The sequence below is a fragment of the Rhinopithecus bieti genome, unplaced genomic scaffold (genome assembly GCF_001698545.2).
Source record: "Rhinopithecus bieti isolate Rb0 unplaced genomic scaffold, ASM169854v2 scaffold_8675, whole genome shotgun sequence".
NCBI lineage: Eukaryota > Metazoa > Chordata > Mammalia > Primates > Cercopithecidae > Rhinopithecus > Rhinopithecus bieti.
Window position 1 is genome coordinate 2,724,486 of NW_016806447.1, and position 23,631 is coordinate 2,748,116.

General features: G+C 35.5%; 1 protein-coding gene and 1 pseudogene across 2 annotated transcripts in view; one reads left to right on the plus strand and one right to left on the minus strand.

Moving 5' to 3' along the window:
* CNOT6L (CCR4-NOT transcription complex subunit 6 like) overlaps positions 1 to 23,631 on the plus strand; it is a 150,681-nt gene that overhangs the window by 95,081 nt on the left and 31,969 nt on the right. The window contains exons 8-9 of the mRNA XM_017876601.1: positions 13,092 to 13,181; positions 21,322 to 21,390. Coding sequence (XP_017732090.1) covers positions 13,092 to 13,181; positions 21,322 to 21,390 — 159 coding nt within the window. The remainder of the gene's footprint in view (positions 1 to 13,091; positions 13,182 to 21,321; positions 21,391 to 23,631) is intronic.
* On the minus strand, positions 3,553 to 5,092 carry LOC108532469 (peptidyl-prolyl cis-trans isomerase FKBP1A pseudogene; annotated as a pseudogene). Its single transcript, XR_001886460.1, has one exon. The product of XR_001886460.1 is annotated as a peptidyl-prolyl cis-trans isomerase FKBP1A pseudogene (transcript).

Below are 23,631 nucleotides of genomic sequence, written 5' to 3' on the forward strand. Positions count from 1 at the left end.
TCTCCATGTTTGTCAGGCTGATCTCCAACTCTTGACCTTAGGTGGTCCGCCTACCTCGGTCTCCCAAAGTGCTGGGATTACAGGCGTGAGCCACCACGCCAGGCGAATAATTTACTGTTGAATCCAGTGGACTTACCCTTTGTATTAGAAACATTCCTGAAAAAGCAACTGTTAGTATTTCTTACTCTTTCATAACTCTGTTTCATATTATCTCAAGTACAAGCATGTTTCCAGAAAATTTGTACTAAGTATCAACTGGATGAGTAATTTTGAATATTATCTTCTTAGTCCTTCATTCAGTTTTTCTAGTTAAAATGATAGTTTTCCAAACAATTGTCTTTGACTGGCCTTCCATTCTAGTGGCCTTTTGTCTACTGATTTACATTCTTTGAAATCTGTCAAGTCAGACACCAGCTCTGCTTCACCAACTGTAACTTAGCTTTGTTTATGCCTGTGGATAAATTCTTTTTTATTAAATTTCAATTTGTTATATGGTAAGTACCTATACGTAGCCCTTTTCTAAACGAGAGTCTATTTAGTTTTTTGTCAGTGCCACTTTCCAAGGTGATCCAGGAAACCAGATCTCTTCCTTTTAAAAAGTTTAAGATGGTAGTAGCAGGAGTGGCTTTTGAAGCAATTTAAGGGATACAGTGTTGCTAAAGAATGGTAGTTTTATATTCTTAGGAAGGTAAAATTTGAAATAATTTCAAAGTCAGTCTTACTAACCATATTATGGCACTTTATGTCAAAAAAAAAAATGGAATGGAACATTTGAAATAGCACTGTGATATAGTTAAAAGAAACAATGAGATTGAACTGCTTCCGAGACATTTTGTCTTGAAACTGGGAGATTTTTTTTTCTCTATTTCCTTTTCTTCCTTTGAAACTCAGATACTGAAATTTTAGTAATGATTTGGGTCATGCTGGCTCAACAAGCTAATTTTTAGAAATTTTATTTTGAGATTTGAGGAGAGTGTGGAGAGTAGGTTATTTGAGGAATTAGGATAAGAAGGCCAATTTTAAAACCATAGACACAGACATGGCCAATCTAGTAAGTTGGAAGTGTTCTGTGAAGTCACTTAGAAAAATAAAAATGTATTAATTTTATGAAGAAAAGGCATAAGTAAAAGCAACTCTCATACAGTTATTGTAAAAGAATTTAGAATTCATGTCCTAAGGTGTAAGGCAATACTTTATCAGACATGTGGGCCAACAAGTTATCCTTGAGCAATAAAAATTGATGTCCCAGGTCATAAAAATATGTAGGACCTCACTAATTTTGAAAATTTCTAGCTTTCTTCCAAGAATTATTTGGTCCGTTTATGGACCATGTCAGTGGAAGACTTACTTTGTAAATTTGTTTTATTCTTGAAGTATAATATAAAAGAGTAATTAACATACATTTTAAAGAAAATAATTAAATGAATAGCTGTTCTCCTATTAGCCAATATTTTAAATACCTTTTTTTAAAAAATGCACTGGGAAAATATAATTGTCATTTATATAGGAGACAAAATACTTATTTTTGTGTTGTATGTGAGCTTCTGAAAATCAATAAGAAAAAGAACAGTCTAGTAGGGAACATATTAATAGTTCATACCAGATGATATACAAAGAGGTCTAAAATTGGACCTGATCAGCCTTATGCATAATAATAGTACAGATTGAAATTATATTCAATTACCATTTTTCACCTATCAGATTGGAAGGATTCAAAAAATTTGACAAAATAGCCCTATTGGTGAGATTATGGGGAAATAGCCACAATCATACCTTGTCATTATAGATACCGTATACCTTTTATGTTTCCTGCATTTTCTTTCACGATTACGTCTTTCTCCCAGATGTTACTGCTATCCTGAATTTAGGTATTGGGGTTATGTATGCATCTGTTAAAGGTGTTTTAACCTTTTTATGAATGGAATCCTACTGAATGTAATTTTCCATGACTTGTTTTGTTTTTTGTTTTGCTTTTTTTTTGAGATGGAGTCTCACTGTGTTGCCCAGGCTGGAGTGCAGTGGTGTGACCTTGGCTCACTGCAAGCTCCACCTCCTGGATTCACACCATTCTCCTGCCTCAGCCTCCCGAGTAGCTGAGACAACAGGCACCTGCCACCACGCCCGGCTAATTTTTTTGTATTTTTAGTAGAGACGGGGTTTCACCATGTTAACCAGGATGGTCTCAATCTCCTGACCTCATGATCCATCTTGGCCTCCCAAAGTGCTAGGATTACAGGCGTGAGCCACCATACCCGGCCTATGACTTGGTTTTTATTCAGCATTATGTTTTTATGATTCAGCCATGTTGATGCATACATCTAATGACAATTCATTGTTTTACTGCTGTATTGTATTCTGATACATGAATATGCTATAATTCATTCATTCTGCTGTAGATATTTAGGTTGCTTCCATTTTTGTTTTTGGCTACTATAAGTAGTACAGCCATGAACATTCTCATACATGTCTTCTGATATACTTCATAGGAGTGGAATTGGGATGTAGAGGTCTGTACATCCTTAGGTTTTTTAGGCAGTGCCATAATGTTTTGCAAAGTAGTTGTACTAAAAGATACTACTTAAAATTATACAGTTTTCATTTTCAGTCTTTTCTCCAACATTTGATATTGTCAGATTTTAAAGTTTTGCCAGTTGTTGAGTATGAAATAGTTTCTAACTGTTCTCTTAATTGACATTTTCCTAATTGCTGATAAGATTTTGCATTTTTTCATGTGTCTGTTGGCCATTATATTTCTTTGAAATTACTATTGATGTTTTTGCCTATTTTCTATTCGGTGGTTTCTTACTGAATTGGGGGAGTTCTTTTTTCTGTTTTGCATTATAAGTGTCTTCTCCCACTCCGTGGCTTTTCCTTTTGTTTTCTTGTATCTTTTTAATGAATATATATATATATNATCAATGGTTCTCAACCTGGGCAATTTTGGAAGGTGTCTAGAAAGGTGTGGGAGCATTTTTGACGGTCTCCAGAACTCTCAGTAAGGGCAGGGTGTTACTGGCACCCAGGGCAGGGTCCAGAGAAGCTACTGCAACCACACAGCCTCTCCACAGGACTGTCTTTCTACACTAAATGTTACTGAGGAATACCAATTTAAAATCAGAACCCTCTCTTCGTATGTCTTCATTAATTTGCTTGCAGTTGCTTGTAGCACATCTCCAAGTGGACTGTGACTCACTTCTTGAAAGTGTGTTGTACCTCCCACTTCTCTGTAACCCAAGAACACCCAGCATAGTGCTCTACCCAGAACACATATTTAATAAACATTTGGTAACAGGGGAGGGGATGTTCCCTGACTATCCCAGCTTGCCCTTCAGGTAGTTCCTTTGATGCAAACCTACCCCACATTCCCCCTCCTCCTCTGAACCCCAACCCCTTAATAGCCAGTGAGGAAGGATGTTCCCTGCTGCATTCTTCTGCCAAGACACAATCTTGAAACTACATCCCCACTGCCACCCTCCTTCACCCTGCCCAACCCCATCCCCCTGCACCAAATGGCAGGGGAGGCACTCGAAAATAACCACCATGACACAGAGCTGAGAAAAGCCGGCATAAAGCACTTTTATTGCAATAATAAAACTTGAGACTCATATATGGTGCTGGGGGGAGGGGGCAGCAACGATTTCTCTCACCAAATCACTACACAGGACAGCAAAGGGGTGAGAAGGGGCTGAGGAAGGAAAAGCCAGGAAACTCTGAGATCAGCAGAGGGAGCCAAGCTCAAAAAACAGGAGATGCTGAAGCTGTGATGACCAGCATCATTTTCTTAAGAGAACATTCAAGGATTTGTCATGATGGCTGGGCTTTCACTGGGTGTTAAGTCTACAAACAGCACCTTCAATTGAAACTGTCAATTAAAGTTCTTAAGATTTAGGAAGTGGTGGAGCTTGGAAAGTTATGAGATTACAAAATTCCTGAAAGTCCATTAGAAAAACCACAGGATGAAAAAAAATAAAAACAAAAAAAATAAGCCAGGCCACAAAGAAGGCTTCAGAGGTCCCTGCTGGCCCAGGGACAGATACCTGTAGTGTCCAGCATCGCAGTGAACATGATCTGCTTTCAAAGGCAGAGGGTTTAAGGGGAGGATGGGGAGGGAATGGTGGAGGCAAAGGCTCTGCCCATTCCCACCTCAGTTTTAGGTAGGGCTTTTAATTTAACCCAAGGACATCTCTCAACTTGGAGAATAATTCAGTCCTCAACAGCGCCTCAAATCTGCTATGGCTTTGCAGCGCAGCAGCAAGAATGTTTAATATATAATAGATAAAAATTTCATCCAAAAAATTAAAATAAAATATTCTTGCAACCCCCCCCAACACCAATTCCTATTCTAACGTTAACCTATCACTTGTGCTGTTAATACTTGACCATGTACTTAACTGGAAACCTATATCCAAAAGACTGAAACTGAATCTTCACCCCAAAATGAAAACAAAATAAAATGAATAACTTGAGGTTTATGGCATATAGTTTAGGTAAACACACATACGAGGAGAAAGGGGAAGAGGAAACGGAGGTGTCAGAAGCAAAGCTGAGTGACAGAACACATTCAGTCAGGGCAGATGTCTATACAGAGTGGAGTGGAACACCAGGAAAAGCTCCACATGGATTCATGTGCACACGTCTGGAGGCACCAGATCCCTCCATGGCAGATCCAAGAACAGGGAGCTAACGGAGGAGGCCATTCCTGTCATTCCAGTTTTAGAAGCTCCACATCGAAGACGAGAGTGGCATGTGGTGGGATGATGCCTGGGTGCCCAGTGGCACCATAGGCATAATCTGGAGATATAGTCAGTTTGGCTCTCTGACCCACACTCATCTGGGCAACCCCTTTTCCCAGCCTCGGATCACCTCCTCCTTGCCTAGCATAAACTTAAAGGGCTTGTTTCTGTCCCGGGAGGAATCAAATTTCTTTCCATCTTCAAGCATCCCGGTGTAGTGCACCACGCAGGTCTGGCCGCGCTTCGGGAAGGTGCGCCCGTCTCCTGGGGAGATGGTTTCCACCTGCACTCCCATGGCGGCGGCGGACGCTCAGCGGGCGGGCAGCGCGACGGGCGGCGTGGACCGACAGCGACCTGGCAGCGGTTCCACAGCTCTGCCTAGTCCCTCGGCTCGTCGCCTGCGCACGCGCACGCCCCCTCACTGATTTTTAAATATAGTATTGAGGGGTCTAATTTAGGGAGGAATTTAATTTTGTTTTTTTCCCTTTGAGTAACCAGTTGTCTCAACATCATTAGTGAATAGTTTTTCCTTTTCTCATTGACCAGTAAAGTCACTTCTCTTATATATTAACTATGTCTAGGTCTATTTTGGGAATTTCTATTCCTTTCCAGTAATCAGTTTGTCTAACCTTATACCAATTAGCATATTGTCTTATTATGGCCTTATATTAAAACTTGGTATTTGGTTTTGAAAGTCCCCTCACATTTTTCTTTAGCAGTGTCTTGACAATTTGGGCACCATGGCTCTTCCTCATACATAAGAAACAGCTTGTTAAATGTCATGAAAAACTCTGAACTCTGGAATTGCATTGACTGACTGGATCAATTTAGGAAGAATTGACATCTTAATTATATTGAATCATCCTATTCATGAATTTGGGCTCTTTGTCCATTTATTTAATATCTTCTAGTAAAATTTTACAGCTTTCTATACCAATCAAGTACATCTGTTAAACTTATTTCTAGGTACTTTATACTTTTTTTGTTTTTATTGTAAACCACAACTGTCTTTTTTACTTTTTTTTTTTTTATTTGAAACCCCAACTTTTTTTTTTTTTTTTTTTTTTTTTTTTTTTGCGACGGAGTTTCACTCTGTTACCCAGGCTGGAGTGCAGTGGCGCAATCTTGGCTCACTGCAACCACTGCCTCCCGGGTTCAAACGAATCTCCCGCCTCAGCTTCCTGAGTAGCTGGGATTATAGGCTCTTGCCACTACACCCAGGTAATTTTTGTGTTTTTAGTAGAGACAGGGTTTCACCATGTTGGCCAGACTGGTCTCAAATTCCTGACGTCAAGTGATCCACCCTCCTTTGCCTCCCAAAGTGCTGGGATTACAGGTATGAGCCACGGTACCTGGCCAACTGTTTTATTTTTTAAGGTTTTTCTTTCTCTTTTTTTCTTTTCTTGCCCATTTCCTATTTGCTGTTGGACATAGAAATACAATTGGTTTTTTATTTGTTTTAAAATTAATCTTATAGTAAGCCTTCTTGGCTAAAATCTCATTCTTCTAAAAACTTACCTGCAAATTTTTTGGAGTTTTACATTCAGTAATCATTTCATCTGAAATAATGCTTTGTTGTTGTTTTTTTCTTTTCCAATTCTTACATATTTAATTTCTTTTTTCTTATTTTAATGCACTGACTGTAGGATAATTCATATGATGTTGAGTAGAAGCATTAATACTGGACGTACTTCTGTTGTTTCCAGTTTTAAAGGGAATGCTTCAGTATATGTTGGTGGCAACTATGCATTGTTTGGTTCTGGAAGTTGAGATAAATGTGTACCTATACTGGATTATACTTTCGAATATAAGCATTTAAGGCTACAGCTTTGCTTGTTTGGCTACTTTTTTGTTGCATACACTGTTTTGATATGAAGTATTACATTACTGTTTTGGTCTAAGTATTTTTAATATGGGTTATCATATCTTTCTTGACTTGTCGGTTATTTAAAATATTATTTAAAATTTCCATGCATCTGATTTTAAATTTAGTTATTTTTATTGTTAGCTTTAAAACTTAATTGCATTATAGGCTAATGAACCAGTTCTGTGACATTTGTTGATTCTTGCCCTATGGCATAGTGTATGATTGGTTTTTGTAAATGCTTAACCTGTATCTGAAAAGAATTTTTTTTCTCTACTTTTTCTAGAGTAGAGGATTCTCTACTCTAATCGTCTTGGGCACAGGATTTATTTATTTGTCCATTAGTTCAATTTGTAAGTTGTATTTCTCAGATTTCCTATGTCTTTAGAAATTTTGACTTTTGGCTTTTCAGTATTTTGTTAAAATCTCCATTAAAATGAAATTGTTTATTATGTACTTCAGTCAGTTTTTGCTTTACATATCTTGGGTTTATTTTATTAGGTAGTACCGACTTAATATTATTATAATCTTATGGTGATAATGTCTTTTGGTTAATTGAACCCAATACTAGGTACTGAGCTTCTTCCTTATTAGGATTTTGTCTTATAGTCTGTATTTCTAATATAGCTATGCCAATTTTCTTTTGGTAAATGTTTGTCTAGTATATCTTACCCATTTACTTTCAACCTTTTGTGTGCTTACTTTTAGGTATAGCTCTTATAAGTAGTAGTATATAGCTGGACTTTGTTTTTAATCCATTCTACTCTTTGTTTTTAATATGGGTTCAGACCAGTTGCCTTACATAAAATTATTGATATTTTTGTTATTGCTGTCCTACCTTTTGATTTCACTGTGTGTAATTTTTTTCTGCTTCCTCGCCCTTCTAAAAGTAGGGTTTTTTTTCCATATTTTTCCTTCTGTTTACTTTCTCTTTGTTTGAAATTGCTCTATTCTGTTTCTAGACTCCTTGTGTTTATTCTTGAGATAGTGCCTTGAATATATTTTTTAAAAGATTAATTTTAAAGTAACTTTAAAAATTGACCTGCTATTTATATATAGTGAAATTCTTACCTCTTTGGTAAGAATTGGTGTATAGTTCAGTGAATGTTGACAGACATGTAGTTGTATAACCAGCACCACAGTCAAGAACAGTTCCATCACTCTCCAAAATTCATTTATGCCTACTGAAGTCAATGCCTTCTTCTCTCAGCCCTTGACAACTACTTTTCCAGAATGTCATATATTGGAACATACAGTATGTCGCCTTTTAAGTCTGGATTCTTTGGTTTAGCATAATGTGTTTGAGGTTCATTCATGTTGTGTGTATAAAACCTGTGGCACATCCATATAATGGAATATTGCTTAACAGTAGAAATGAAGGAAAATGTGCTTTTTTGAAATTTTTCAGTTTTGGATTTTACCTTTAGGTTGATGGTTTGTTTTAATTTTTATGTGTGGCACAAAGTTTATTCTTTTGCATATACATATCTAGTTATTATAGTATTATTTGTTGAAAAGATTAAACTTTCTACAGGGAATTTTCCTTGCAACTTTGTCAAAATTAAGTTGTCCAAATATGTGTGGATCTACTGCTAAACACACTATTCTGTCCCATTGTTCTATGCTAATACCAAAATGTTTAATTGTAGCTCTATGATCAGCTATGATACAGGGATTATGAGTTTCCAAACTTTGTTCATAGTTTTCAAAGTTGCATTGACATTTGCAGATGCTTTGCATTTTCATATACATTTTAGAATGAACTTATGATTTGTACAAAATATCATGCTGGAATTTGTCAGGGGATTATGTTGAATATACAGATCAGTTTGCGGATAATCAATAGCTTAATCTTGAGACTTAATATTGAGTCTTTCACTCCAGTATAGCTCTTCATTTACACAGATCTTTGCTTTATATTCTTATAAAGTTTTGCAGTTTTCAGGGTATAGATCTTGTAAATATTTTGCTAGATTTATATCTACTTACTTGATTTTTTATGCTATTGCAAATGGTACTGCTTTTAAATTTTCAGTTATTCATTGTATAGAATTAAATACAAATGATTTTAGTTGTATTGGCCTTGTCTCTTGTGAAGTTTGTAAATTTACTTTTCTTGGAGCTTTTACCAACTCTTGATCTGTGAACACAGAGTTTCATTTCTTCCTTTCTGATACATATTTTAATTTCATTTTCTTGCTTTATCACATTGGCTAGGACCTCTAGTACTATATTGACTAGAAGTGACAATAGTGCATATCCTTACCTTGTTCTTGATTTTAGGGGGAATGCATTATCTTTCACCATTAATATTAACTGTAGGTTTCTGGTAGATATCCTTTCAGGATAAATAATATTTCCTTCTGGCTGGGTGTAGTGGCTCATGCCTATAATCCCAGCACTTTGGAAGGCCAAGGTGGGTGGATCACAAGGTCAGGAGATTGAGACCATCCTGGCTAACACGATGAAACCCTGTCTCTACTAAAAATATAAAAATAAAAAAAAAAGTTAGCCAGGCGTGGTGGTGGGCACCTGTAGTCCCAGCCACTCAGGAGACTGAGGCAGGAGGATGGCATGAACTCAGGAGGCAGAGCTTGCAGTGAGCCTAGATTGCGCCACTGCACTCCAGTCTGGGAGACAGAGCGAGACAACATCTCATTAAAAAAAAAAAAATTTTCCTTTCGTTTTACTGTCTTTATGGCTGTCCCTTCATTGTTAATATTTATAATTTGTGTCTTTTCATTCTGTCAAAGAGAATTTTATCAATTTTATTGCCTCTTTTTTAGAGTGTGCCACCTTTTGAATTTGGCAATTTTTAAAAAAATTTTTATTGATTTCTGCTCTTAGTTTCTTCTGCTTGCTTTGGGTTTCATTTGTTCTTACCATTGAATTTAGAACCTTTTGTTTCTAATATCAGCATTTCAAGCTGTAAGTTTCCCTCTAAAAAATGATTTTTCCGTATCCTACAAATGTTGATAATGTCATGTTTTCATTTTAACTCAAAACATTTAATTATACTTTTATTTTTTGAGACTGGGTCTCAGTCTGTCACCCAGGCTAGAGTGCAGTGGTCTTATCATAGCTCACTGTAGCCTCTAACTCCTGCACCCAAGCAATCCTGTTAAGCCTCGTGAGTAGCTGAGACTATAGGTGCACACCACCATGCCCAATTAAATAAATTTTTTTGTTTGTAGAGATGAGGTCTCACCATGTTGCCTAGGCTGGTCTTGAACTCTTGGTCTCATGGAGTTCTCCCACTTTGGCCTCCCAAAGCACTGGGATTACAGGTGTGAACCACCATGCCCAGACCAAGTAAAACATTAAAAAAATCTCCTTGTGACATCCTTTTTGGCTCATGGATTATTTAGAAGTGTGATGTTTAATTTCAGAATATTTAGGAGCTTTCTGAGTATTTGTCTGTTGGTAACTACTTTTATTTTGTTCGACCATGATTGTATGTTTTGTATGATTTTATTTCCTTTTTAATCTGTTACAGTTTGTTTTCTGGCCCAGAATATGATCTCACTTGGTGAATGTTCATGTGCATTTGGAAAGAATGCTTATTTTCAGTTTGTGAGTGGAGTATTATGTAAATAATAGGCCAAGTTGGTTGATCGTGTTCTGTTCTTCATCCTTACTAATTTTTTTGTGTGCTTTTTTCTGTCAGTAACCATAGGAGTGTTTGAAGTCTCAATTACAATTCGTGTAACTCTTTGGAGATATTATTTTATTGTATTCTAGCTCCTGTAATCGCTGTTGACACTTGTCATTCTCCTGTTTATTCTTGTGATATGATTGGTTCTTTCAACAAATCTCATTGTTTTTGTTTTTTGTTTTTTGTTTTCTTTTTTTGAGGTGGAGTCTTGCTCTGTCGCCCAGGCTGGAGTGCAGTGACGCAATCTCGGCTTACTGCAAGCTCTGCCTCCTGGGTTCACACCATTCTCCTGCCTCAGCCTCCTAAGTAGCTGGGACTACAGGCGCCTGCCACCATGCCCGGCTAATTTTTTGTGTTTTTAGTAGAGATGGGGGTTTCACCGTGTTAGCCAGAATGGTTTCGATCTCCTGACCTCATGATCCGCCCGCCTCAGCCTCCCAAAGTGCTGGGATTACAGGCGTGCGCCACTGCGCCCAGCCACAGCCCATCTCGTTTTAAAGTCTTCTGTTTGTCATTTTCTAGTTTGCACGATAATCTATTTTTAAATGAAATCCTTTCATAAACTTCTGTGTATATATTGTGCATCTTATATCAGTTCATTTATTTAAAAACTGGTTTTTGAAAATTTGCAGCCTTTCCTCTTCAGATACTGCCTTTTTCTCACTTCTCTCTGTAATCTCTCTTTCTGGCTAGAAGTTAACTGTTTATTGTTTGCTGCAGGTGTTGATGCAGTGGTAAGGTGTGGAGGGAGAGAAAGTGCCATATAGTCCTGTAATTGGGTCTGCCTTAGTGAGCCAGAGTTGACTATTTTCTTACTTGAGGTCAAAGGCTAGAGAGGGCATTTGTCTTACTCTTGGTCTGTTAAGCTTTGGGAAAACTTAGATTCTGGTAAAATAGTTTCCTTTGAATGTAGTACTTATTAAGGAGAACATTACTTTCTCCTGTCCCCTTTTGGAAGAATGAGGAGATTTTTCTCCAGTCTTTATAGTGAGAGCCTGGTAAGACTTCTGGAAGTAAAATTTAGGAAAGTGTGGGAATGCCCTAAGACTAGGCTGGAGTTTTTAACTCTCAAGCTAATCTACATGGAGCCTCCAGCAATTTGTCAGTTACATCTACTTGGAGCCTCCAGCATTTTGTCAGTTACAGTTTAAAGTGTTCTAGTTCTAGCTGTGGACTTCTGCTGCCAGTAATTTGTGATTCTCTGTATTTGCTTTGTTGTGTTTGGGACAGCAGTTTGTCCTATAACCTCAATTGTGAGGACAGGAGTGACAGCTTTTAAAATCTTTATATGTTGGATCAGAACTTAAGTCTTGTTCTTCTTTCTAGAACTCCAATTTCATATCTTATTCTAACTTCCATATCTTTTACTGTCTTATGTTTTCTATCTTTGTGACTCTTAGTGATACATTTTGGATAATGTTCTTTGAATCTGTTTTTCTTAATGACTGATTTTCTTTTCAGCTGTGTCTAATCTACTGCCTAACTCATTCATCAAGAGTACTTGGAGTTATAATTACATTCAGTAAAATATCCACATATTTAAAATCCAGCTTCACTAATTTTGACAAAGGTATACACCTTAATAGCCAGCACCTAAATCAAGATGTGGAGTATTTCCATCACCCTAGGAAGTTCCCTTTTCCCACTTGCAAGTCAATTAGGAACTACCAACCAGACTTCCAAAGTATTCATACCGTTTACCAGTAATTGACTTGAAGTAGAAGAATTCAAGGTATTCTGCATTCTTTGTAACATTTGGTTGGTCATTTAAAAAGTTGTTTAGGCCAGACACAGTGGCTCATACCTGTAATCCCAGCTCTTTGGGAGGCCAAGGCGGGCGGATCAGTTGAGGCCAGGAATTCAAGAGCAGCCTGGCCAACATGATGAAACCCTGTCTGTACTAAAAATACAAAAATTAGTGGACGTGATGGTGGGCGCTTGTAGTCCCCAGCTGCCTGGGAGGCTGAGGCTTGAGAATCCCTTGAACCTGGAAGCTGGAGGTTGCAGTAAGCCCAGATTGTGCCAGTGCACTCCAGCCTGGGCAACAGAGTGAGACTGTCTCAAAAAAATTTGTAGCTGTGCTGGTGGGTATGTGTTGCATTGAAGATTTGGTTGATTTGTTATTTAACAGAACCTTCAATTTTGGAAGTTCTGTGGTTTTTATTTTTTCAAATGTGAATGCTAGACTGTTGTTTCTTGCTTGTCTTAATGAATACCTCCTTTATTTCTTAAGGGACTATAGTCTGTTACCAATAGTGTGTTCTTTGATATATGATAAATCTGTACTCTTGGTACTCACACGTTCCTAATTACTATTATAACAAAATTGTTTTCTTGTCACATGTCACTGACATATCTTGGTAACACATTTTCTTCTTGAAATATATTTCTTTTTCCTATACGTGATATAAATATTCTAAGAAGACCCGTTCTTCTTTAAGATATCACTCATTCCTTCTTCTATAGGGCTGTCTTTGAGTTTGTCTGTGGTCTTAAAAGATAAATGCAGGTTTTTGAAGATTAACGTAGAACCTATAGGATTACTTCAAGGTGCCAGGTTGGGATATTACTTCAGAACTGACTAAGATTAATATATATGCTTTTATGTATATGTGTATGTATGTTTTGGACAAGCCCAAATTTTAGAGTTTAAAGATTTTGAAGTTTTTCTTTATGACTGTTTTAAAGAGAATATTTACACATATATTTCTAAAATGTATGTAATAGATTAAATACAGTAGAATTCAACTTAAGAAATTAGTATTTTATTTTGTAGTATACATTTCTGTCTTGCCTTGCAGTTATGTTTTACAGGTTTTATTTTTGTCTTCTGCTTTAGGCAATCCTTTATCACAGGATATTCTCAACTTATACCAGGACCCAGATGGAACCCGAAAGCTACTGAACTTCATGCTTGACAATCTCGCAGGTAACTGTTAGTGACAGAGCTGTAAAATAAATTCTACAGATATTATTAACCAGCTAATATATGTTGCTCAAGAGCATCTGACTGTTTTTTTTATCATTGCTTGTGGGTTTGGAGTTCCTTCCATTGTGTATCCTATGTTAGTGGAACATTCTTCTTTTCATATACTGAATGTTTCCTATTTACCAAGCAATATGTTAGATTAGTTGCATTATTTTGTTTAAGAACCTAGGACATAGGAACTTTAACTCACAGTTTAGAGATGCAAATTTTGCGATTCAGAGACTAAAGTAATTTATTTATACATAGCTAATCAGTGCCAGAGCTGTGAATCTAAGATTATCTTGCTCTTAATCACAAAAATACACAGTTATTAGTTGTTTGAATTTGATGCAAATTACTTGGAACCCACACATTTTACACATTTTTAATGAATGAAATGACTGGTTTGATTCACCACACATTTGTGGAAATTTTGCAACCAGGTTTTAAATTAAGAACACCAGGTTTATTTAAATACAATTTAAAGTCGTTGTATTCCAAATGGAAATTTTCTTCTTTAAGAAGACCAGGCTGGACGTGGTGGCTCACACCTGTAATCCCAGCACTTTGTGTGGCCAAGGAAGGCGGATCACCTGAGGTCAGGAGTTGGAGACCAACCTGGCCAACATGGTGAAACCATGGTGAAACGTCTCTACTAAAAATACAAAAATTAGCCAGGCATGGTGGTGTGTACCTGTAATTCAAGCTACTCCAGAGGCTGAGACAGGAGAATCGCTTGAACCTGGGAAGCAGAGGCTGCAGTGAGCTGAGATCATGCTACTGCACTCCAGCCTTGGTGACAGAGCGAGACTGTCTCAAAAAATACATATATTTAAAAACAAAGAAGACTATTAGGTATTTGATTTAAAACTGTTTTGTTTTTGTTTTTGCTTAAGCTCTGAAAATATGGGTAAAAGTATGGAGATACTACTATATACAAATATTTTTCTTAGCATGATGTCTTTCTATAAAATACAGAATTCTGAAACAGCTAGAGAAATCGTAAGTTCCAGCATAGTGGCCACCATCACATGTTCGCTATATTCTTTTAAAATTCTCTTCATCATAAGACACCCTTCTTCCCCACTCCTTCACATAAAGTAAGGTTTATAATATGGTAAAACTAAATTAATATTATCTGAAAAGTTTATGGCTAAAAAGATTAAAAGGTGATCAGTAGAAATGAGCAAATTTATTATAGAAGCCTTCTTAGTAAATAATTAGGAATATGTAGCAATTTAATTAAGCTGTATATATAGCATACATATGCTGTTTCTAACTTACTTTAAAATTAAATATCTCGGCCGAGCGTGGTGGCTTACATCTGTAATCCCAGCACTTTGGGAGGCCAAGGTGGGCGGATCACAAGGTCAGGAGATCGAGACCATTCTGCCTTACACGGTGAAACCCCATCTCTACTAAAAATACAAAAAAGCAGCCGGGCATGGTTATGTGCCCATAGTCCCAGCCACTTGGGAGGCTGAGGCAGGAGAATCGCTTGAACCTGGGAGGTGAAGGTTGCAGTGAGCCGAGATCGTGCCACTGCACTCCAGCCTGGGTGACAGAGTGAGACTCTGTCTTAAAAAAAAAAAAAAAAAAAAACTCTTCTTTCTGTAGATGTAGCCAGTCAATCCAGCCATATGTGTGTGCTCTGTGTATGTCATTTGTAAGGAGTTCTTGTATGTTTTAGATGTACGCCTTTTGTTGGTAATATGTTGCAAGTATCTACTCCCATGCTATTATTAACTTTTTCATTCTCTTGTTTTTTGACAAACAGAAAAATTTTAATGTACTCCAGTCCAATTTGTTGATATTTTCTGTTACGGTACTGCTTTTATCCTTTTTAAGAATTTTTTCATACCGCAGGATCATGAATATATTCTCCTATGACATTATCTAGAAACTGTTTTATTGTTTGTTTTTTTACTTCTAATGTTTAGAATTTTTTACGACTTTTCCATATGTATTTTATATTAACTCTGAGCCTTCTATTGATTAGGTTGTCCTTTCACTATTGTTTTTTAATGTCATCTTTATCATAAATCAGGTGTCAAGGTATGTGTAGGTCTGTTTCTGGATTCTTTATTCTCTTCCATGCATCTTTATAGCAGTGTAACAGTGTTTAATTATGGACAGCTTTGTAAAAAGTCTTGAGATCCAGTAGAGTGATCCAGTAGAGTAAGTCTTTCCCCTTGACCTGTTGTGAAGAATTTTGGCTAGTTCTGGCCTCTGTGTTCTTTTATCTTGTATTTTAATTAAAATTTTTAGAATGAGGTTTTTAAATCTCTCCCCTCTCCAAAATGTAGAGATTTTATTTGGGATTATATTGAATCTATATAGATGGCTTTGGAAATAATTGATATGTTTACAACAGTGGATCCTTCTATTTGTTATGCTTTTCATAATTTCAATATTGAGTTTTAGGTTTCTGTGTAGTGGGCTTGCCCATACTGTATTACATTTATTCTAAATATTAACTTCTTAATTCTCTTAAAAATAGTCATTTTAAAGATATGTCTTACTATCTTAATGGTTGTTACTGATTAATGGAATACAATTGAATTTTGTATATTTTTTGGTATTTGGTCATCTTCCTAAACAGTTACTAAATGCCTTGCTAAAGAACATATTCAGCCACTTTGCTAAATAGTTTTTAATGCTAATGCATTTTTAATTTTAATGTATACAATTATGTCATCTGCAAGTAATGAGAGTTGTGTTACTCCATTTCTAATCCTTTTAATTTTCTTGCCAATCTTCACTTATTGCGCTAGCTAGCTAAAAGTGGTGATAGTGGGCATCCTTGTCTAATTTCATAATTTTGATGAAGTATCATATTCACTGTAGTTTTATATAGATAAACATCAGATGAAGGAAGTTTTTTTCTATTCCTAATTTGCTAGGCAAGGTTTTTAAAAAAAATTTGACTAGATTTTGAATTTTATCATATGCTTTTCTTTATTAAGATGAGTAGATTATTTTTATTCTTTAATATGGTAATTATATTGATGGGTTTTTTTGTATGTTATGCCACCTTTGGTATTCCTAGAATAAAGCCAACAAGGTTATGATAAATTATTATCCTTTTATACCTTAGATTCAGTTTGCTAATATTTTATTTAGTATTTATTAATTTATTTATTTTTATGAGACAGAGTTACGCTCTGTCGTCCAGGCGGAGTGCAGTGGCGCGATCTCAACTCACTGCAACCTCCACCTGCCAGGTTCAATCGCTTCTCCTGCCTCAGCGTCCTGAGTAGCTGGGATTACAGGCACACCACCACCATGCCTAGCTGATTTTTATATTTTTAGTAGAAACAGGGTTTCATCATATTGCCCAGGCTGGTCAAACTCCTGACCTCAAGCAGTCCAGTCCATCCGTCTTGGCTTCCCAAAGTGTTCGGATTACAGGTGTGAGCCAGCATGCCCAGCCTATATAGGATTTTTTGCATCTGTGTTTATGCGTAAGATTGGTCAGTACTTCTTTTCCTTCAATGTCCTTGTCAACTTGTGATATTAAAATTATACTGGCTTTGAAAATTTGTTTAAGTATTCCCTTATTTTCTGTTGTTTGGAAGAATTTAAGGTTGATTTTTTTTTTTCTTTCTGGGTTTTTTTTTTTTTTTCTGGTAAGAAGTTTTAAATTACTGATTTAATTTCTTTAATAACTATAGTACTATTCTGATTTCCATTTCTCTTTCTATGAGTTTCTGAAAGTTGTGTTTTCTGGAAATTAGCCCATTTTATCTAAATCTTCAAATGTATGAGCGGAAAGTTGTTCAGAATATTTTATGATGTCTTAATATCCGTAGGTTGTATAGTGATGTCTTTTTTCCATTTCAGAATTAGTTTATGGAAAGTCTTGCCCAGGCATTTATTAATATTTTCTTTGAAAAGAAGAACCAACTTTTAGCTTCGTTGGTCTTATTATATATTTTCAATATTATTAATTTATTTATCTCTTCCTTTCTTCTGGTTTCATTTGCTATTCTTTTTCTAGCTTAAGGTACACATGCCTTAATTTCCAGTCTTTTTTTCCTCAAATATATTTATATATTTATGTATAAATATTCCTCTAAAGTGGCTTTTAGGTGTATCTCACGAGCCTTAGTTTGTATTATTTTCATTATCATTCAGTTCAGCATGTTTTCTAATAGCCTTTATTTCTTCTTTGGCCTGTGAGTCATTTAGAAACTTGTTTCTTTATTTTCAGAGGAGTTCTTCTAGTTTTCTTTGTCTTAGGTTTTAGCTTAATTCCATGGTGGTTAGAGAACATATCCTGATTAATTTAAATTTTAAAATATGTTATTTATTACCTATGCAGATGATTAATTTTTGTAATTAAGTACGCACTTGAAAATAATGTCTCTTCTCGTTAGATGCAGTATCCTATATATTAGTTTGTTAATTATATTGTTTGAATGTGTTAGATGTACTCAATGATTACTTTGGTTTTGTTCATTACCAATAAAAATCCATGTCAGAATGGTAGGTTTGTCTGTCTTCTTGTAGTTATTTCAGCTTTTCTATTACATATACTTAGGGTATATTTTCATGTGTTTTATATTAATGGTTATTCAAACTTTCTGTCTTGCTGCACATTTACTTTACTGATTCCTTGTTATTTCCTTTTTTGATGTTCCATTTCTATTTTCCTTGATATTTAGAATTTCCTTAGCTCACTGCAGCCTCCAACTCCTGGGCTGAAGTGATCCTTCTATCTCAGCCTCCCAAGTAGCTAGGGACTACAGGCTCATGTCACCGTGTCTAGCTAATTTTTTAAAATTTTTGTAGAGATGGGATCTCACTGTGTTTGGCCAGGTTGGTCTTGAGCTCCTGGCCTCAAGTGATCCTCCCATCTCAGCCTTCCAAGGTGCTGGGATTATACGTGTAAGCCACTGCATCCGGCCCCCATTTAGCTATTTTTTAAGGGCAGGTCTGCTAGCAACGGAATTGTTTTCCTTCGTCTGTTAACATCTTTATTTCCCCTTGATTTCTGAAGGATACTTTTTCTGGATACAGAATTTCCAGTTGACAGTTCTTTTCTTTCAGTCCTTGAAAAATATTGTACCACTTCCTTAGGCTTTCATGGTTTCTTAAAAGAAATCTAGTGTCATTTGAGTTGGTGTCCTATAGGTAGTACGTCATTTCTATGTGATGTTTTTAAGGTTCTTTCTTTAGTTTTCAGAAGTTTAGTTATGATCTGTCTTGGCATGGATTTCTTTGGGCTCTTTATATTTGAAGTTTGCTCACCTTCTTAAATTTGTTAGGTGTAAGTATTTCACATAAATTTGGAAATTTTCACCTGTTCTCTCGGAGAATACTTTTTTAGCTCCCCATCCTTTCTCCTGTCCTTCTGTAACTCTGATAATACAAATCTAGATTTTTTAAAAATTATAGTTCCATAGGTTTTTTCAGGCCCTTTTCATTTGTTTCAGTCTGTTTTCTTTTGTTTTCATACTAAGTTCTCCTGATTCATTCTCAAGTTCACTGATTTTATCTTTTGGCATCTGTTATTGTGCCTTTCCAATGAGTTTTAAAATTTTGGTTATTGTATTTCTCAGTTGGATTATATCTATTTGATACTTTTAAAATAATAATTTCTCTGTATTTGCTGGATTTTTCTATTCTTTTCAAGGATATTTGTAATTGTTCAAGCAGTTTTATGATGGCTCTTCTAAAATCTGTCAGATAATTTCAACATCTGATTGAGCTCAGTGTTGGTGTCTGTTGGTCTTTTAACACTTAAGTTGTGATTTTCCTGGTTCTTGGTGTGACCAGTGATTTTTATTTGTACCCTAGACATTTTGGATATTATGTTAGGAGACTTCTGATGCTTTTTAAATCTCTGATTTCAGCAGGCAGTTACCCTGTTTAGGTTTAGCATGTAGATTTGGTTGTCTCTTCAGGTTCAGCTGAGACCTGCACTGCGGGCAGATCAGGCCTAGTGCTGCCAGTCAATGTTAGGTGTGGGGAGGAAGGATGGCGCTCTTGAGCTCTGTTGAAGATTGAGTCACCAATATATTTATTTATTTTATGTGATAGTAGCCCATATACGTCTTTATTTCTTTGTTTTGTCATATCATTGGCCATGTAGTTTCATCTTTAAAAAAACTGATTTTAAATGCTTGTCTCATATGAATATATTATTCTTTTGTAAAAAAAGTTAAAATTCCTGTTAGGATTAAAATTTCTTTTAATCATTACTTTTAATCACAGTCCCTTCCATGCAGGTAATCACACTTGTAAGTTGGGCGTATATCCTTTTACTTTCTGGTGAGCATTTACATACAAAAATTATACCAGCAGAAATTTTATACTATTACTTTTAGTGTGTGGTTTAAACATTTTAAATAAAATATATCACATTTTGTTATTCTGTTTTTTTTTCTACTACTTTTACTCAACAGTATTCCATGGATATGTTTCCACTTGAACACATATTTATCTTTTTTCTTTTTAAACTATAGCATAATCTTTCTTAAAATGGATATTATTTAGCCATTTACTATTGCTTTTGTTAATATAAACAATGGTGTAATGGATATCTTTTTGAATGCTGCTTAAAGAAGATAGGGCTGATCCCAGGACATAGAATTTTGCTCTGTCATAGGGACATGGATGTTTTAAATTTTAAAAGATGCCAGTTTATTCTCAAGATAGCTGTACTAATTTATATTCCTACCAGCTGTACATGCTGTTTGTCGCCATCACCAGTCCTGGATGTTATTGCACTTAAAAATTTTGCATGAACTTGGGTAACAAATATGCTATCTCATCTTTTTAATTTTCCTGGTTAGTAGTGAGAGTATTCGCTCATATTATGTTTTTGGCTCTTTGGATATTGCTGATTACTGTACATTATACTTAAACTGCTACATTGTGATACACTAGTTAAGATTTGGAAGCACTATAATGTTGATATTATATTACCTGTTTTATTCTAGAGGTTTCTGGATTTCTGAATTTTTAAGCAAGCCAATTTAGGTAGATTTTGCTGATAAGGATCCCAATAGCTAGAAATTTTTTTGTTTACTTTTTCTGTTTCTATATTAGATTTTCATTTTGAGACACTTGCTGTGATTCTATGGCACTCACATAGCCAGAAGATTGTTTTCTGGGATTCAGTATGTTGAACAAGCTGGATGATTTGTCTGTTATCTTATAACCTTCTTTTCTTTCCTGGGAAGATATGGAATATATGAAATGGTGTTCATTCTACTCTGTGAAGAGTATGGCTGCTGAAACAGAGTACTATATAGGTAGACTTTCAGAACACCAAAACTGTTAGTAAAGTGACAGTTTTAAATAACTGGGCTACTTTGGTTTTGACCAAAGTGGCTAGATAAAGATGGAGAGTTTTTTGTTTTAAAGGAATACGTTTCTCAGCCATTACTACCATGGGCAAATCTGCAAACTTGAATCAAGTTGTCCTGTAATTTCAAAGATTTTGAAAGGCAAAGAAAAGGGGGTAGTTAAATCTTAACTCATCTGGTAGTTAGGTAGCATTTGGCCATAGTATTGATAACCATATCTGAGCAGTTAGTGCTTAACAAGTGCCTTCCTTTTTTCTGCATAATGTAGTTCTATCCTTATCTCTTGTTTTGTGTTGACATTATCAAAGAGAGAAAGTAAAATCAGGAAATGAAGGCCGCACTAGAAAATTCACTAACTTTAATACATTCATATGTACTTTTTTCTATTTTAAAGATGTTTGACTCTTTTAATTCATCAGGGCTGGAATTTCAGATGGCTTTGATTTCCCACAAGGCTAAGTCAATACTCTTTACATATATAATTAAAGACCTAAGATTTTACGTAGGATTTTAAATAGGCACTTTTCATAAATACTATGTAAGTGAAAATGCCATTAATGAGTTTCCTAATGTTATTTTCTTGTATTAGTTCTGTGTTCTCTGCATAGCTTGTCTTAAATTTCCTTTGGCTACTAAATCTTCATTAAATTTCAGCATTAGATTAAGCCAGTTTGCAGGCCGTTACAGCAGAATGGAAAACAGAGGTGGTTTTGACATTATAAACACATGTCAGAATTCAGAAACACATGAAATTAACCTATATTTACAACAATTTTTTTTTCCAGTTCATCCAGAGCAGCTTCCTCCGAGGCCATGGATTACATTAAAAGAACGAGACCAAATTCTGCCATCAGGTAAATAGTTTTTCTCATTCTTCCTTTTTTCCCAGAAGTACTTAAAATGTTATTTGGGCTTCATGATCTGTAATAAATAAGACTTCATTTTTACCTCTCATGGGTAGATGTGTTTGAAAATACTGATGAATAAACTTTTTAAAAGTCCACATTAAGATAGACCTGTCAATAAGTGTCTTATATCTTTCACAGTAATGCAGCCCTTGGTTTTAAAATTATTTCTATAATGCGGCTTTCCAAATGGCATCTTCACAGAGAGTATTGGGTGATGTAAGAAAAATGAGTAACAGTGGTTTTCTTGTGAAAATTTTAAACTACTGAGAAGTACTTGATCTTTCTTGAGAGGTAGATAACATTTATGAAAGAATAATGTAGACTGGGCATATATTTACTGTATTGGCAACAAAGTATAATACCAGTCCAGGGCTGTAGAAATAGTACATGGTATTTGAGCTATAATATAATCTAGCATTTCTGGAACTGAAGTAATGTAGAAAACATAAGCATTTATCTTTTTGCAGGGACCAATAATGGTTTGACGTTTATAAATTCTTCTTCATATTTGGTATTTTAGGCTTGGGAATTCTACTTAAAATAAGTTATGAATTACTGTTTTTCCAAATGTCTTTTTTTTAATCACAAAAGTAGTAATTTTCATGATATCTAATTTCATTTTAAAATTAAATGAAAATTGCAAGCGTTTCAGTATGAAGGTTAAACCAGTCACAGAATAGTACTACATTAATAAATTTTGGCTGGGCACTGTGGCTCATGCCTGTAATCCCAGCACAATGGGAGGCCAAGGCGGGCAGATCACTTGAGGCCAGGAGTTCAAGATTAGCTTGGCCAACATGGTGAAACCCCGTCTCTACTAAAAACACAAAAATTAGCCAGGTCGTGATAGTGCACTCCTGTAATCCCAGTTTCTCAGGAGGCTGAGGCATGAGAATCGCTTGAACCTGGGATGCTGAGTTTACATACAGTGAGCCAAGATTCATACAGTGAGCCAAGATTGTGCCATTGTACCCTAGCCTAGGAGACAGAGCAAGAACCTGTCTCAAAAAAACAAGATAATTAATTGTTAAAGGGTAAATCGCAATTAGACTTTATATATTAGCAATTATATATGAGCAATGTAAAGGCCTTTTGTTGGTGAGTTTTGGGCTTTTTTAAGTTAAGAGGATTCAGAACAAGTCTTTTTTTAAGTATTTGGAAATGTGGGATATGTAGCCTCTTCCATGGTTCTATTTACATTTTAATAACACTACAAAATATTATAATATGCAGTACATTTTTGTGTCTTTCAGAGGTAATAATTTTAAAACCACCACACTCTAGAGCTGCAATATCAGCTTGTTTTAAGAGGCACTGTGTCAATGTTATGAATAACATTTTTACTATAAGGTTGCATATTGGTGGTTTAAGTGAAAGGAGTACCTAATGTTTTCTACAAAACTTAAAGCTAGATAGATTTATTTTATAGTTGGCCTTTCCTGGTGTATAATTAATTATTCCCTTCTGATGTTAAAAACACCATTTTCTAATTCTTTTGAATATGAGTGAACATAATCTTCAAGAAAAGATTTTCTAATATTGCATAGCTACATTTCCATTAAGAAAAGGAACAGTGGAAACAAATTTTCATTAATTGCTGAATTCTCAAAGTAATCTGTTCTTGGGTTTTCTTCATTGAAAAACTAGTGTGGACTTTTCTTTTGAGGTATGGTGCTTCCCTGAGTAGGAGCTGAGTGCTAAAAAAAAAGTTACTGTTAAAAATGCATTTTACTTCTGATGCATAGAGGGATGTGTATAATACCTTGTGGCTAAGGGTGATTTACTGCTAAAAAAATAATAATAATAATGATAAACTATATGGGAATCAAGCCTAGATAATGAAAAAGGTCCCAAATAGAAACAGAGTATAAGAGATGAGTGATAATAACACTTAGGTAGTTTTACTTCTGTTTAAAATTGCTGGTTCATTCTCAGGCACTGGCAGGGATATAAAGAGTTTTGGCTATATTATAAAATTGCAATCTCTGATCTTTTAATGAAATCTCATTTTACAAAGTCTTAGGAAAAAACTTAATGAAGCAAATGGCAGTCTACCTCTTTCACCTTACTTCCAAATGACATTTCAAATCCTGAGAAGCATAGTAAGGTAAATGCAGGGTGCTTCCTTCACAGTGTAGTGGTTTGAAAATGATGCTGGGTCATTTCCAAGATAAATACTCAGAAAAT